This window comes from Nerophis ophidion, linkage group LG25 (genome assembly GCF_033978795.1).
Source record: "Nerophis ophidion isolate RoL-2023_Sa linkage group LG25, RoL_Noph_v1.0, whole genome shotgun sequence".
In the NCBI taxonomy this organism is placed as follows: domain Eukaryota; kingdom Metazoa; phylum Chordata; class Actinopteri; order Syngnathiformes; family Syngnathidae; genus Nerophis; species Nerophis ophidion.
Genome location: NC_084635.1, coordinates 27,788,428 through 27,804,421, shown reverse-complemented (window position 1 = coordinate 27,804,421; position 15,994 = coordinate 27,788,428). Strand labels below are relative to the sequence as shown.

The 15,994-nt window shown below is 41.1% G+C and overlaps 1 protein-coding gene across 4 annotated transcripts in view; it reads left to right on the top strand.

Moving 5' to 3' along the window:
* LOC133542931 (multiple epidermal growth factor-like domains protein 11) overlaps positions 1-15,994 on the top strand; it is a 445,750-nt gene that overhangs the window by 307,653 nt on the left and 122,103 nt on the right. For all 4 annotated transcript variants that reach the window (XM_061887206.1, XM_061887204.1, XM_061887205.1 and 1 more), the window contains exons 6-8: positions 6,999-7,245; positions 11,613-11,733; positions 11,839-11,975. In XM_061887206.1, the coding sequence (XP_061743190.1) occupies positions 6,999-7,245; positions 11,613-11,733; positions 11,839-11,975 (505 nt within the window). The remainder of the gene's footprint in view (positions 1-6,998; positions 7,246-11,612; positions 11,734-11,838; positions 11,976-15,994) is intronic.

Genomic DNA, 15,994 nt, shown 5'->3' with positions numbered 1-15,994 from the left:
GGTTTGTGATGAGCGAAGAAAATTCCAGGAAAAGTGGGAGATGTAATATTTCTTTGTTGAGCACATCGGCACCCTAACATGTTTTATTTGCACAAAGAGAGTTGCAGTGCACAAGGGATACAATTTGAAACGTCATTACACAACTAGACATGCTGAGGAGTATGCAACATTTTTTTTAAGAAATCTTTTCTCGTGGCCCAGCCTCAACCAGACTCTGCATCCAGTGGCCCACAAGTAAATTGAGTTTGAGACCCCTGCACGAGACTTTAAGCTGCAGATATATACCGGCACAGAAATATTTTGTAAATGTTTATTTACATGCCTTAATTGTTTCCAAAGGGTGCTTGTAACACGTCGGTAAAATGGCTGATCAAACAAAAAAAAAATAATTGCCATGGACCCGCTAGCTGCAGAAGCTAGCTCTCCTATTAGCTAAATAGGCTCAACAACTCCATGGTGACTTTTTGGTGAATTTACAACGATAAACAGAATGCAATTTGTAAGTTAATGATACTAATACAGACACTCGTAAACGTGTTAGCATATTAGTTCATGCTAACAATGCTATCTTACTGACTTTACAAATGTGCATGAAACTACTCCAACACACAGAATAGTTTAATAAGTATGAATAGTTGTAGTTACATTGTAAAACTTCCAAACGTTGCTTGAAGTGATGAGTTAAGAATTAATTTCAGTAAAAATGCTATGGACGACTAGAAGACAGAATGGCACTTCCAGTTGAAAGCACTAAACAGAAGGAAATGCTGTAGACATTCTCAGTGAGCGAACTTGTCCAAAAGATGGTGCAATAGCACAAACAAAAACACACCTGAATTCAAAACATTATCGAGATTAGCAAAAAATAAATAAATTGGCTGCACCGTTTCATAAGCCGCAGGGTATGAAGCGTGGTGAAAAAAGCAGCAGCTTATAGTCTGAAATCTATGGTAATAAAATTTTGGAAATTGGATTAATCATGATTAATCCAAATTCATCATAATTAATTAATGAATCAATCTTACAAGTGTATAATTTTGTACACCGAAGCAACTTTATTGCCAGAATGTCATCCAGGAACATTTTTCAACATTTTACCTGAATTCATGTCATTTATTTGCACAAAACTTGACAACAGTTTTATCCAAAGTTACTTCAGGTTGTATTTTGGAGTGAAATCTGCCCTGGAGCACACCAGTCGGAGTCTCCTCACTAATTTTTGTACTGACGTATGCATTGATCTAATCACTGAATGTATAACGGTTAAGGTAAAAACGTCAAAACAAATTGCATGATTAATCGAAGCGTTTTAATGTGATGATTTTTTTGTGATTAATGAATGAACTTGTTAATTTTTGACAGCCAGACAAATAACATATCCATAAACATATACAATAACATAAACACATAAAATACCACATAACCGTATAATGTAACATATCCACAGAACATAAACCAACACAAGCATTCCCACCTGCAATTAATGCAGGCTTATGCGATAAAAACTGCTACTGTATGTTTGAAGCACCATGTCTTGAAGTTGGAATCATTACAATATAGCCGGGGGTTCACCAACCCACGGCTCTTTAGTGCCACCCTAGTGGCTCCCTGGAGCATTTAAAAAAAAACGAATGACACAAACCCTCCCAATTCTTAGAAAGCCCACTGTTTAATATGTTTGTGTGTATGCTTCACTGATGAGAGTATTCGGTAAACATCCTTTAGTCCTACCAATTTTAGCGGCTCTTGAACCCACTATAGTGTGGACTGTGACGCAACGGTTTGTTTATATGTAAAATCTTCCACACCTTCTTTGTCTCATTTTGTCCACCAAAAGTTTTATGCTGTGTGTGAATGCACAGAGGTGCACTTTGTTGATGTTATTGACTTGTTGGAGTGCTAATCAGGCATATTTGGTCAGTGCAAGACTGCAAGCTAATCAATGCTAACATGCTATTTAGGCTAGCTGTATGTACATATTGCATCGATATCCCTTGTTTGTAGGTATATTTGAGCTCATTTAATATCCTTAACTCTTATCCTTTTTGTACATAATTTAGTTTTGCATGTTTCATGACACGTTATCTGTTTGTAATATTGGCTACATTTCAGATAGTTATTTGTGTGCCATGTTGTTCCAGACCACAGCAAACATCACCTAGCTTGTCAAAGGTTGTAAAAAAAAAATGCTGTTTCCTTTAACCTGGACACACATTATACATTTGGCTATTAGTGAAGTGAAGTGAATTATATTTATATAGCGCTTTTTCTCAAAGTGACTCAAAGCGCTTTACATTGTGAAACCCAATATCTAAGTTACATTTTTTAAACCAGTGTGGGTGGCACTGGGAGCAGGTGGGTAAACTGTCTTGCCCAAGGACAAAACGGCAGTGACTAGGATGGCAGAAGCGGTGATCGAACCTGCAACCCTCAAGTTGCTGGCACGGCCGCTCTACCAACCGAGCTATACCGCCCCATTAAAAGTCAGTCATTTCCAGAAGTTATCTCACCTTCTAATTAGCCTTTGATTTACTAATGGTTTTTAATGCTGTAAAAATGTGTAGAATAAATATTAAATTTCAACATTTCTGTCAACGAAGATTTGCTTCAGCCTGCAACACATAGTCATTTTGATAGTAACACTTACGTCATGTGTTGCCTTCATTATAAGATGATTATGCTACTTTTAATTTCATGCGGCTTCAGACGGATTAGTCTTTTTGTAATTTTGACCGATATGACTCTTTCAACGTTTTGGGTTGCCGATCCCTGAGATAGCATAACATATAAAGTTTTATTCTGAACAGGAGTTTCAGCACTATGCAAAATAATAGAAAAACAAAATTACTGTGCTGCGTATATGGACAGTAACTGATGTCAGGTTGAGTAATTATTTTGTCTATAATTAAAGTCCAGTCCCAGATGATGTCTTCCAGCTAAGCTCCAGAACATCCAAATGAAGAGCTTACGTTTCAATACAAGACTAAAAGTTGCCATCACGACCAGTTGTTCTGTACCTTTACAGTGTCATCAGCTGATAGAATAAAAAGGACTGTAACATTCCAACAATATTTACAGTTTCACACTGGAATTGACAGATTAAAAAAACATTTATCCTGTTATCCTAAATTACAGCATATGTTTTCCCTTAATTTGCCTCCTTATATTTATTTCTACCAAGAAAACTCTCACAGAGCTTGCTGTAATGCTCCAATGCAATAGCATAATGATAATAATACCAGGCCTGTGTTGAAAAATATTAGTGTTTACATGGTGTCCCTGAAATATGGACTAATATAACATATAATATGATTGATAAATTAAGCGTGAATTAAAATAAACCTTTTTGTGTACAAAGCATGTACAAATTTAATTAATAATCAATTATGATAACTTGAAACATTGAAAACATAAAAACATACATTTTACAAATATAAGTCAATCAATGTATCACTTCGACGGACCAATGTGACCACAACACTTTGAGACGTGGGTTTTTAACAGGAGAGTTTTTGGGCTTCACGGTGAGTTTTTGAGTTTATGGGCTTCACGGTGGCAGAGGGGTTAGTGCGTCTGCCTCACAATACGAAGGTCCTGCAGTCCTGGGTTCAAATCCAGGCTCGGGATCTTTCTGTGTGGAGTTTGCATGTTCTCCCCGTGAATGCGTGGGTTCCTCCGGGTACTCCGGCTTCCTCCCACTTCCAAAGACATGCACCTGGGGATAGGTTGATTGGCAACACTAAAATTGGCCCTAGTGTGTGAATGTGAGTGTGAATGTTGTCTGTCTATCTGTGTTGGCCCTGCGATTAGGTGGCGACTTGTCCAGGGTGTACCCCGCCTTCCGCCCGATCGTAGCTGAGATAGACGCCAGCGCCCCCCGCGACCCCGAAAGGGAATAAGCGGTAGAAAATGGATGGATGGAGTTTTTTATTTTTTTTTGTGTGCTGTCGTTTTCAAAGTTTCTTGTTTGCTTTTCAGCCTTCTCGTTCTTTCAGTCCTCTGTTGCTTTTAAGCTTTCTCGTTCCTTCAGTCCTTTGTTTCTCCACCTCTCTCCTGCTCCCACCATCTCTCCCGCTCATGGTCTCCGGCGCTGCTAATATAGGAACAGGTGATTAGATAATTCGTTACAGCTGAGATATCCACTCACCTGTTGGCTGCTTCATGGCCTCCCCCTGTACACACCCCGCCCGCAAGGAACGCGTGGACGGGCCCCGCCCACTCCAAACCACCCTCCACCCCCATAGCGGGGCGACAGGCGAGCACCGACTGCCCACATTGAAACTCAATGGAGAAGGAGAAAGATTTGCCCCAATAGTAACAACCTTGTCGTTAAAAAAGGAGATACATTTTTCACAAGTTTCACTTGTCATCTCCAGTGAAGTGGCTGGATTTGGATTAAGAACAGAACTAATAGATTTAAAAAGAACATGTGTCTTGTTGACACTATTTGAAATAAGTCTGACAGCTTTAACCACACTTTGATAATTCCGACAGCTTTCTTTTAGAATTTAATAAGAGACCTCCAAGTGATCCCCTTTCCACTTCCGCTCCGCCCTTCGACGCTCACGCCGAGCTGTGCGCGTGGTGCCATTGAGCCAAGGCTCCTGTTTTGACTTTGGACGTATAGCTCTGGGGGGCGCTATACTGTCCAGAATATCAGAACATGTGGAGATGAAAGAGCACATCAATTGTTCAGTGTCTACAGAGTGTGATATACTCTGCATGGACACAGTGAACAAATGATTAAAGGCGGCTGCAGTGTCAGACCTATGTCGCACGGCAGGCGTTTTTACATCAGAGTCCAAACTTAAATTGAACATAACAGGACTGTGATCGGAAAACACAACATCACCAACAACGACTTTGTCAACATTAAAACCATAAGACAATACAAGGTCTAGAGTGTGTCCGTTTACATGTGTTTGGCCAGTAACATGCTGAGCCAAATTAAAACCTTCAATCAAGTCCAAAAACTCTCCAGCCATGGGTTTAGAAGGACAACAAACGTGTAGATTAAAATCCCAGACGATTAAAATCTTGTCGTAGCGCACCAGACTAAAAGCAATGAAGTCCGAAAAGTCCTTGATAAAGTCTTCGTTGTGCTTTGGTGGTCTGTAGATTTCAGCACAAAGTACTGGATCAGTCTGTCGCAGCTTGAAACAGCTCAGTTCAAAGGAGGGAAAAGAGCACTCCATGATAACCTTGTGATGAACGCTTTCCTTTAAAACAATAGCTAATCCCCCGCCACCACCGCTCGTTCTCGGCGTGTTATTGAAGGTACAGTCTGGGGTCAATAGCTCTGAAAAAGCAGCAGACTCACCGGTGCCAATCCAGGTTTCTGTCAAGAACGGTATATCCAAAGAGTGTGATGAGAAAACGTCCTAGAGAACAAAAGTCTTGTTCATGACGGATCTCGCATTCACGAGTGCACACCTCTTAGACGTTGTTGTAGCCACGTGCGGTGCCCAGCTCAGCGGCCGAAGATTAGCCAGAGACACGCTACCTGAGCTCCTGTGAGATGAGCGAAGAGGGCGCAGCGCGCAGGGCATCCTCCCGCCGTCCGATGATTGGCACCAACCAGTTGAAGCGCCCGCCGCGACAAATAGCAACCAAAACAGTCGCTTTACTCCCGGGGCAGTGCAGAGATCTTCACCGCGTCAGGATGTGCCAACCAAGCTTTCACTTTTATCAGTCGGCCGGGATTGCATTCCTCTGCGTTTCCGCTTCCTGGGCAGCGGCGCGTTCACTCGACGGAAGCACTCGGGTAGGTTAGCACAGAAAAATGAATCCGAGTCTCTTGCATTGTAAAGTTCACATGACCGTACTGACTCCCCTATCCTCAACAACTCCTGGCGTTCATACACTAGAAGTGAGTCGATGGTCCTCAAAACCCACGTCGAAATAACCACAAAACAGACAGTAGTGCTCAGAGACAAGCAGCGAGCCAGACACACGGGCACCATCTTGAACTTGAATGAATGATGTGCAGTGTGATGTTTTCTAATGGCCGTAGTGTTGAACTATACTAAGTCTTTCACCTCTTGGAATCTGCATCATATACTAGTTACTATGGTCATCTAATTAGTTACAATCGTCTTTTAATTAGTTACTATGGTCATCTAATTAGTTAGTATGGTCATCTAAACACATTGAGTGTTTCCAGGGTCTGAAATGCGGGTGTCAATGACAGACATGGAAGGAGATTTTTACAATAAAGTTGTAATGCTTAGTGATATATCAGATATTTCAGATTGTAGGTGGGTTTTTTTTTACCCTTCACGTTCATATTTCACTGTTTTGTTGCATTTTTTGGGTTTCACTTGGTTGTAAAATATGTGGATGTAGAGGGGGTGTCAATATTCACTGTTTTATCCCTCAAAAATTCTAACATTCTTTATTTTCATGTACATTCTGGGTGTCTCATTGAGTAAAAAAAAAAAAAAATCCATTCCGTTTTTTAAGGCTGTCTGTCATGACATTTTTAGGATTCAATCAGACATTATTGTGAGGTATTGTATTAGTGTTCCAGCTCACAGACACATTTTTTTCTCTAAATTTGGCCCCTGAGTCAAAATAATTGCCCAGGCCTGCCATAACAGGGTTTCCTAACATGAACCTCCGGAAGGATCATTATCGTTGCCAGAGGGGAGCAGTGAGGTAGAAAACTGGTCGAAACTAAACCTCCGGGGTCAAGGTGGCACCAGGTGTCAGGTACCTCCGTGTTCAACGGTTCCCACCTCGGAACATCTTCCCAACCCACCAGCTTTATCCAGCGGGGCCTTGGGTACTCAACTCGGGAGGGAGGAGGGGGATTCAGAGTTGGATGGTTAGACTACTAGGTTGATAGTGAAATCAGACTTCTATTACTCCCGATGGAATCGTCAAATTGTCAACTATTCTAAGACAGCCCTAATTTCGACATACTAATTGTAGGCTTTATAGTCTAGAAACCTTGACAGTTTACACGTTGACTCACACACTGCTCTTTGTTCTTCCAGCCTGTGAAAGTGACTTCTGGGGTCCCCACTGCACTAATCGCTGTCAGTGTCGGAATGGGGCCAAGTGTAACCCAATAACAGGAGCCTGTGTCTGCACCGAGGGCTACCAGGGATGGAGGTGTGAGGAGCCATGCGAGCCCAACTTCTACGGCAAGGACTGCCTGCTCCAGTGCCAATGCTTAAATGGTGCAACCTGCCACCATGAAACTGGCGAGTGCCTCTGCGCACCTGGATACACCGGGGCCTTGTGAGTAGAGTTTGAACAGTAAGAGTTTGAATGACAGTATTACAGAAAAAAAGTTCAAGTATACTATATTACATAACTACAGTAAATTCGACCTTTTAGGGCAGGGGTCGGGAACCTTTTTGGCTGAGAGAGCCATGAAAGCCAAATATCATAAAATGTATTTCCGTGAGAGCCATATAATATTTTTTAAGGCTGAATACAACTAAATGCATGCATTTTTAAGTAAGACCAGCATTTTAAGAGTATAATACGTATCTTCTTCTTTTTAATAACATTGTTATTCTGAAGCTGAACAATAATTAATAAAATAGTTCTTACCATTAATGCGACTTCTTGAACAGGTGCAGTAGAAAATGGATGGATGGATTAAAATGCATGAAAATTGTCATGATCCGCCAGTCAGATCATGACATATTCTGGTTTTGTTCTGTTTTTGTAGTACATCCTGTTTAGTATTTGTCTTCCTTAGTTCCTGGTGGCACTTCCTGTTTGTTTCCGTTGCCATAGACAAGTATTAGTGTCACCTGCCTTTCGTTTTTGACGCACACCTGCCTCCTAATTTCTGTTCTTATATTAGCCTGCCTTTTCCGTTACTCATCCTCGCAGTCTAGTTTGCTGTCCGATGCAACAGGTGACGTCGCTATCCCCGATTGTGGTAAAAGTATTTTTGTATTCGTTAGCTTCCACGCTATTCCTCTGTTTGTTCCCCTAGCTCACATGCTAGCGCCTTATGTTCTTTCTAGCTCCCATGCTAGTTCTGTTGGTTTTGTCTTTAGTGCCATGTGCAAGTGTTTTTGTTCTTAGTCTGTTTTATAGTATAAATCAATCATACTTTCTTACCTTCACGCTGTGTCCAGTCTGCTTGCATTATAGAGAGAACTCACCCACATAACCACAATGCCAGTAAAGCGTCACAAGAATGTTTAATATTTTGAACATTATTTTTAACACTGTGATTACCAGCGGAATTATACATTTCTTATCGCTGTGTTTTTCAACCACTGTGTATAGTCTGGTGTGTCATGGGAGATTATGTAATTTCACCTAATTGGGTTGAAAATATTTTTTGCACACCAGTACCGTATTTTCCGCACTATAAGGCGCACCTAAAAACTTCAAATTTTCTCAAAAGCTGACAGTGCGCCTTATAACCTGGTGCGCCTTATATATGGACCAATATTGAGTCACAACAGGTCTCACACCTACGGTAAGCAGCCGTCGACTTCATTTTCACCCATAGAAGAAGAAGCACGCTTCTTCTACGGTAAGCAGCCGCCAACTTCCTTTCCCCTCGTGGAAGAAGAAGCTCGCGGTGCATGCTGCGATATATGACTGCGGGAGGCGTGCCGTTTCTGTATGTTTATGTAAAGACCCCAAAATGGCTCCTATTAAGAGACACGCTTACGACGCAAAGTTTAAACTTAAGGCGATCAGTCACAAAGTAGAACACGGGAATAGAGCAGGAGCGAGAGAATTGAACATTAACAGCAGCGACACTGGCTCGTTTAATGAGGACTTCGACGAGACGATGCCGTATTCGCCCAACTGTTCAATTCGAACACTGAAGAAGACAAATTTGAGGGATTCGTGGATGAGGATTAACTTAATAAAGTGAGTTTTACATGTTTATTTTGTATGTTGTGTAGTGTGACATTATCGTTTGAGCAACGTTGAGTTATTGATATCTTATTGCTTTGCACTATTTCGAGTGTTACTATATTGTGATTGCACTAACGTTTGATTTACCGTAACAGTGTTAAGATCCGTACTCCGATCTTCCCATATTATGATTTATTGTTCCATTTTTGTATCACCCTGTTTGATGTCTTTATTTCCTGTTTAGTCTGTCACCATGGTAGCTCATTAGTTCAACCTGCCCCTTGTTATCTACGCACAACTGTTTTCTTCTAATCACCTCCCTTATTTAAACTCGCCCCTTTTCGTTATTCATTCTCGGATCCTAATTTGCCTACGTGCTACAGTGACGACTCTCATCTTTCTATCGTATGTATTTTCTCGCTAGCTCTCACGCTATGCCACTTGTTTATTCCAGTTTTCAAAAACAAGGGAAAAAAAACACAAAAATTAGGGGTATTTTATTTGAACTGAGAAAAATTATCTGCCAAAAAAACAAGAAAATTTGGCTTTTCAAGACTTTCCAAAACAAGCAAAATTAGCTAACCTCTATGAACCCTAAAATACCTTAGAATAAGTATATTCTCACTACTAAAAAGTAGAAAAAAAAAATAGACCTTTTTGCTCCATATGTTGAAAAACATTCTTAAATTAAGTAAATGCTAGTGCCATTATCTTGACAATGACATGCGCTCAGCATCCAGATTTTTTTTTTCATGCCTGAAGTATAAAATGATTACTTTAAAAAAGTCGTTTTATACTTGTGAGTGTTGATGACACAGCTTTGCAACTGTTGATATTCTAGTTTCAAGCATGTTTTACTTAATATAGGTTATTAGGATGTCGTGGTGGTTTGTGCAGCCCTTTGAGACACTAGTGATTTAGGGCTATATAAGTAAACATTGATTGATTGATTGATTGATATTACATCTCAGCAACAAGCTGTAATATCTTACTGAGATCATTTAGGACCAAAACTCTTAAAACAAGTAAAACACTCCAACATAAAATCTGCTTAGCGAGAAGAATTATCTTATCAGACAGAAAATAAGCAAATATCACCCTTATTTGAGATATTTAATCTTACTTTGATTTCAGTTTTTGCTGTTTAGAAAATGGATAATTTTGATTGGGAAGCAGAAAATGTGTTGACTCATTAAATGGATGCATGCCTGGTAAAGTAATTTCGGTTAAACACAGTGTTTCCCGAAAGTCTGAACACAAAGGAAATGTAATTGCATCAAGTTCTATTGAAGATGTTACTTGGTAATATTCTGATCAAATGAGGTCTTGTTGGACATTTCATTTATTTGTCAATATCACAAGACCTTACAGACACCCTGTAGTTTTGAATATGCAGTCTGATTACAACTTGATTGTACTACTTAAAGGGGAACATTATCACCAGACCTATGTAAGCGTCAATATATACTTTGATGTTGCAGAAAAAAGACCATGTATTTTTTTAACCGATTTCCGAACTCTAAATGGGTGAATTTTGGCAAATTGAATGCCTTTCTGTTTATCGGTCTTTTAGCGATGACGTCAGAACGTGACGTCACCGAGGTAATACACCCGCCATTTTCATTTTCACATTACAAACATTAAGTAAATGCTAGTGCCATTATCTTGATAATGACATGCGCTCAGCATCCACATTTTTTTTTTCATGCCTGAAGTACAAAATGATTACTTTAAAAAAGTAGTTTTAGACATATTTTACGCTTCTCAGCTCTGTTATTTTCCGTTTTTTCGACTATTTTTTGGAACTTTGGAGACATCATGCCTCGTCGGTGTGTTGTCGGAGGGTGTAACAACACTAACAGGGAGGGATTCAAGTTGCACCACTGGCAAGAAATCTGCCGCCAGACCCCCACTGAATTTGCCAGAGTGTCTTCACATTTTACCGGCGATGCTAAGACAGACATGTCACAGAGATGTATGGATAACCTGCAGATGCATTTGCAACGATTAAGTCAACGAAATCACAAATGTGAGTTTTGTTGATGTTGTTGACTTATGTGCTAATCAGACATATTTGGTCACGGAATGACTGCCAGTTAATCGATGCTAACATGCTACGCTAATCGATGCTAACATGCTATTTACGCTAGCAGTGTGTACATTGGAAACTAGATACCCACATTTAATGCGAAACAAACACTTACCAATCGACGGATTTAAGTTGCTCCAGTGTCACGAGATGCGAAAGTCTTGATCGTTTGGTCTGCACATTTTACCAGCGATGCTAATAAGGCAGCCATGCTATGGGTCACTTCATTAGGTACACCCATGCTATGGCCGAATAGCGTCATTAGCTATTCGCTCAATAGCTTCAATTTTTTTCTTCAATTTCGTTTTCGCTATCTGCCTCCATACTCCGACCATCTGTTTCAATACATGCGTAATCTGTTGAATCGCTTAAGCCGCTGAAATCCGAGTCTGAATCCGAGCTAATGCCGCTATATCTTGCTGTGGTTGTTTGTATTGGCGGGTGCGGTTGTTTGTATTGGCAGCACTGTATGACGTCACAGGGAAATGGACAGTCACATCGCAAATAGCGAAAATCAAGAACTTTAAAGCTTTTTTTAGGGATATTCCGGGAGGTGTAAAATTTAAAAAAAAAACTTCGAAAAATAAAATAAGCCACTGGGAACTGATTTCTATTGTTTTTAACCCTTTTGAAATTGTGACAATGTTCCCCTTTAAATGTTATTGTTTTCTTCTGCCAGCTGCGAGGAGCCTTGTCCACCAGGTAAACATGGCTCCATGTGTGAAAAACACTGTCCCTGTCAAAATGCTGGATCTTGCCATCACGTGACTGGGGAGTGTTCCTGCCCTGCTGGATGGGTGGTATGACTACACTTTGCATGCCTTATCTCCTTGTCAAATGATTTCTTTAAAAAAAAAAAAGATATGCATCATAAATCGTCCCATCTTGCAATCCTTGTTACTTAGGGGCCTGTGTGCGCACAACCATGTCAGTTTGGCTCATTCGGCATCAACTGCTCCCAGGAGTGCACGTGTCGGAATGGAGGGCTGTGTGACCACATCAGCGGTCAATGCCAATGCACTGCTGGCTACATTGGAGAGAGGTACAGGACATTTACAGATGAAATTATTGTGTTTAATGTTAATTCATTTTTATTCAAAACAGTGTTGTCAAAGGTAATGCGTACAGTAGATCCCCACTATTGTATAATAACGTTTGTAGACCATACACAAATAACAATGAACACGAGTAATGGAAAATGTCTGTTTTTGACACTTACGCGGTGCACGCAGTTAGGGGAATTGATATCCATTGCGACGGAGCATCATCGGGATTCAGCAGTCTATCAGCTTTCTACAAACCCCGTTTCCATATGAGTTGGGAAATTGTGTTGGATGTAAATATAAACATAATATAATGATTTGCAAATCCTTTTCAACCCATATTCAGTTGAAAATGTTACAAAGACAAGATATTTGATATTCAAACTCATAAACTTAATTTTATTTTTGCAAATAATAATTAACTTAAAATTTCATGGCTGCAACATATGCCAAAATAGTTGGGAAAGGGCATGTTCACCACTGTGTTACATCACCTTTTCTTTTAACAACACTCAATAAATGTTTGGGTACTGAGGAAACTAATTGTTGAAGCTTTGAAAGTGGAATTCTTTCCCATTCTTGTTTTATGGAGAGCTTCAGTCGTTCAACAGTCCTGGGTCTCCGCTGTTGTATTTTACGCTTCATAATGCGCCACACATTTTCGATGGGAGACAGGTCTGGACTGCAGGCGGGCCAGGAAAGTACCCGCACTCTTTTTTTACGAAGCCACGCTGTTGTAACATGTGCTGAATGTGGCTTGGCATTGTCTTGCTGAAATAAGCAGGGGTGTCAATGAAAAAGACAGCGCTTGGATGGAAGCATATAAATGGGTAAATGATAAATGGGTAGTACTTGTATGGCGCTTTTCTACCTTCAAGGTACTCAAAGCGCTTTGACACTATGTCCACAGTCACCCATTCACACACACATTTACACACTGATGGAGGGAGCTGCCATGCAAGGCGCTAACCAGCACCCATCAGGAGCAAGGGTGAAGTGTCTTGCTAAGGACACAACAAAAGTGACGAGGTTGGTATTAGGTGGGGATTGAACCAGGGACCCTCGGGTTGCGCACGGCCACTCTTCCACTGCGCCACGCTGTCCCTATGTTGTTATGTTGTTATATATGTTGTTCCAAAATCTGTATGTACCTTTCAGCATTAATGGTGCCTTCACAGATGTATAAGTTACCCATGCCTTGGGCACTAATGCACCCCCATACCATCACAGATGGTAGCTTTTGAACTTTGCGTCGATAACAGTCTGGATGGTACGATTTCCCTTTGGTCCAGATGACATGATGTCGAATATTTCCAAAAACAATTTGAAATGTGGACTCGTCAAACCACAGAACACTTTTCCACATTATATCAGTCCATCTTAGATGATCTCGGGACCAGAGAAGCCGGCGGCGTTTCTGGATGTTGTTGATAAATGGCTTTCGCTTTGCATAGTAGCGCTTTAACTTGCACTTAGAGATGTAGCGACAAACTGTATTTAGTGACAGTGGTTTTCTGTAGTGTTCCTGAGCCCATGTGTCGATATCCTTTAGAGATTGATGTCGGTTTTTGATACACTGCCGTCTGAGGGATCGAAGGTCACGGTCATTCAATGTTGGTTTCCGGCCATGCCGCTTACGTGGAGTGATTTCTCCAGATTCTCTGAACCTTTTGATGATATTATGGACCGTAGATGTTGAAATCCCTAAATTTCTTGCAATTACACTTTGAAAAACGTTGTTCTTAAACCGGTGTACCTCACCCCATCTTTTCTTGTGAAAGAATGAGCATTTTTTTGGGAAGCTGCTTTTATACCCAGTCATGGCACCCACCTGTTACCAATTAGCCTGCACACCTGTGGGATGTTCCAAATAAGTGTTTGATGAGCATTACTCAACTTTATCAGTATTTATTGCCACCTTTCCCAACTTCTTTGTCACGTGTTGCTGGCATCAAATTCTAAAGTTAATGATTATTCGCAAAGAAAAAAAATATAAAATGTATGAGTTTGAACATCAAATATGTTGTCTTAGTAGCATATTCAACTGAATATGGGTTGAAAATGATTTGCAAATCATTGTATTCCGTTTGTATTTACATCCAACACAATTTCCCAATTCATATGGAAACGGGGTTTGTAGAAAGAAGCTGTTCCTTAGGCTCAAGGTCCTACTCTGGATGCTCCACAGTCTCCTGTCTGAGTGGATGGGATCAAAGAGAGGGTGTGCAAAGTGGGTGGTGTCCTTGGTGATGCAGAGAGCCCTGTGGTGGGAAGGAAGCTCCCCTTGATCTTCTGAGCAGCTTTCCCCACCCTCTGCAGTACCTTGCTCTATTTAGTTGTGCAGATGCTGTGCCACAGTCTTATGCTAGTGATGAGGATGCTCTCCACCACCATCTGTAGCAACTACTTAGGATTGAGCTCTCTAGTCGAGCACACCGCAGCTTCCTGGCGAAGTCGAGGCGCTGGTGTGCTTTTTTGAGCTGACCGGCTACAGGTGAGGTCCCTGGGTAGATGAACCCCAAGATACCTGAAAATGGAGACAATTCGCCATAGCACCCTACTCCAATGTGCAGGGTGTCTGATCTTCCTGCTGTTCGACGCCATCTCCTTGGTTTTTTATTTTCATTTTGAGAATCCACCAGATGTTCTACCTCCTCTCTGTATGCTGACTCATAGTTGACTGTGATGGATTGCATTACTGTTGAATAGAATAGAGGAGAATATATATTTATTGTCATTGTACATGACAATAAAGACCACACCAGACTTTGTGTTCCAGGGGGAGTATGGTTGCAAAGCTGAAACTTAAAGGAATTGACGGAAGGGCACCACCAGGAGTGGAGCCTGTGGCTTAATTTGATTTAACACGGGGAAACCTTACCTGGCCCGGACACGGAAAGTATTGACAGATTGATGGCTTGACAGAATAGAATAGTCACAGACTATTCTATTCTATTCGTAAATTCCTTTAAGTTTGAGCTTCGCAACCATACTCCCACCGAAAGACTTTGGTTTCCTGGTCAAGCTAACCAATACTTTGTTATTGGTTAGCTTGTTAGCTCGCTAGCTGGCGGCAGCTTCACGGCCTGAAGCCGGCCGGAGCAGGGGCTAGGACACCTCCGTAGGTTGTGGACCGGTACCTTAACGAAGCGCTGTTTTAGCCCCCCGGATTTTAAACATTCCAGCGAACGCGAAGAAGAGACACTGTGGGTCTTTGAGTAACAAAATTGTTTTACTAAGGGTAACACAATTGTGTTTCCCTCATTAGCGAAATTGTAAGCAAAAACTAATTTAGTGCAAATTCATAATACCACATAAAAACATAAGAACATAGATAAATAGATAAAAATACATACAATAGATACAAATACCAAACACGCAGCTCCCATGCACAGTCATTATTGTCCTGTGTTCAGCAACACTATTGCTCTCGGGTAAATCTGTTTGTCTGGCATTTTATCGTCCTGCAGCAGCAGTTCAAAAAGTTGATGTCCGGGGTGAGATGGGTCCCTTATGATGTTTTGGGCCTTTTTGAAGCACTTGGCACTGTACAGTTAATCTAGGGCAGTGGTTGGCAACCCGCGGCTCCGGAGCCGCATGCAGCTCTTTGGTCACTCTGATGTGGCTCAGCTGCTTAATCACCGACCCCTCCGATTATTTCAGGAGGTTTCCGGAGTTTGGTTTCCTCTCCCAGGAATCACTTGGGGACAACATCCTGCGGTCTTCACCCAGTGTATAATATTGAGAGCGTGCCGTGATGGCAATGCTTTTAACTTCCTTTTTAACATGTTGTCGCGCCCGCTTTTTTACACTAAGCTACCTGCTTGTCGGCCGGTCGCATGCTATACGCAGCTCTTGACAGCTCATCTGCTAGGCATACTTGTTCAACAGCCATACAGGTTACACTGAGGGTTATAATATAAACAACTTTAACACTCTTACTAATATGCACCACACTGAACCCACACCAAACAAAAATGACAAACACATTTCAGGAGAGCATCCGCACTGTAAGACA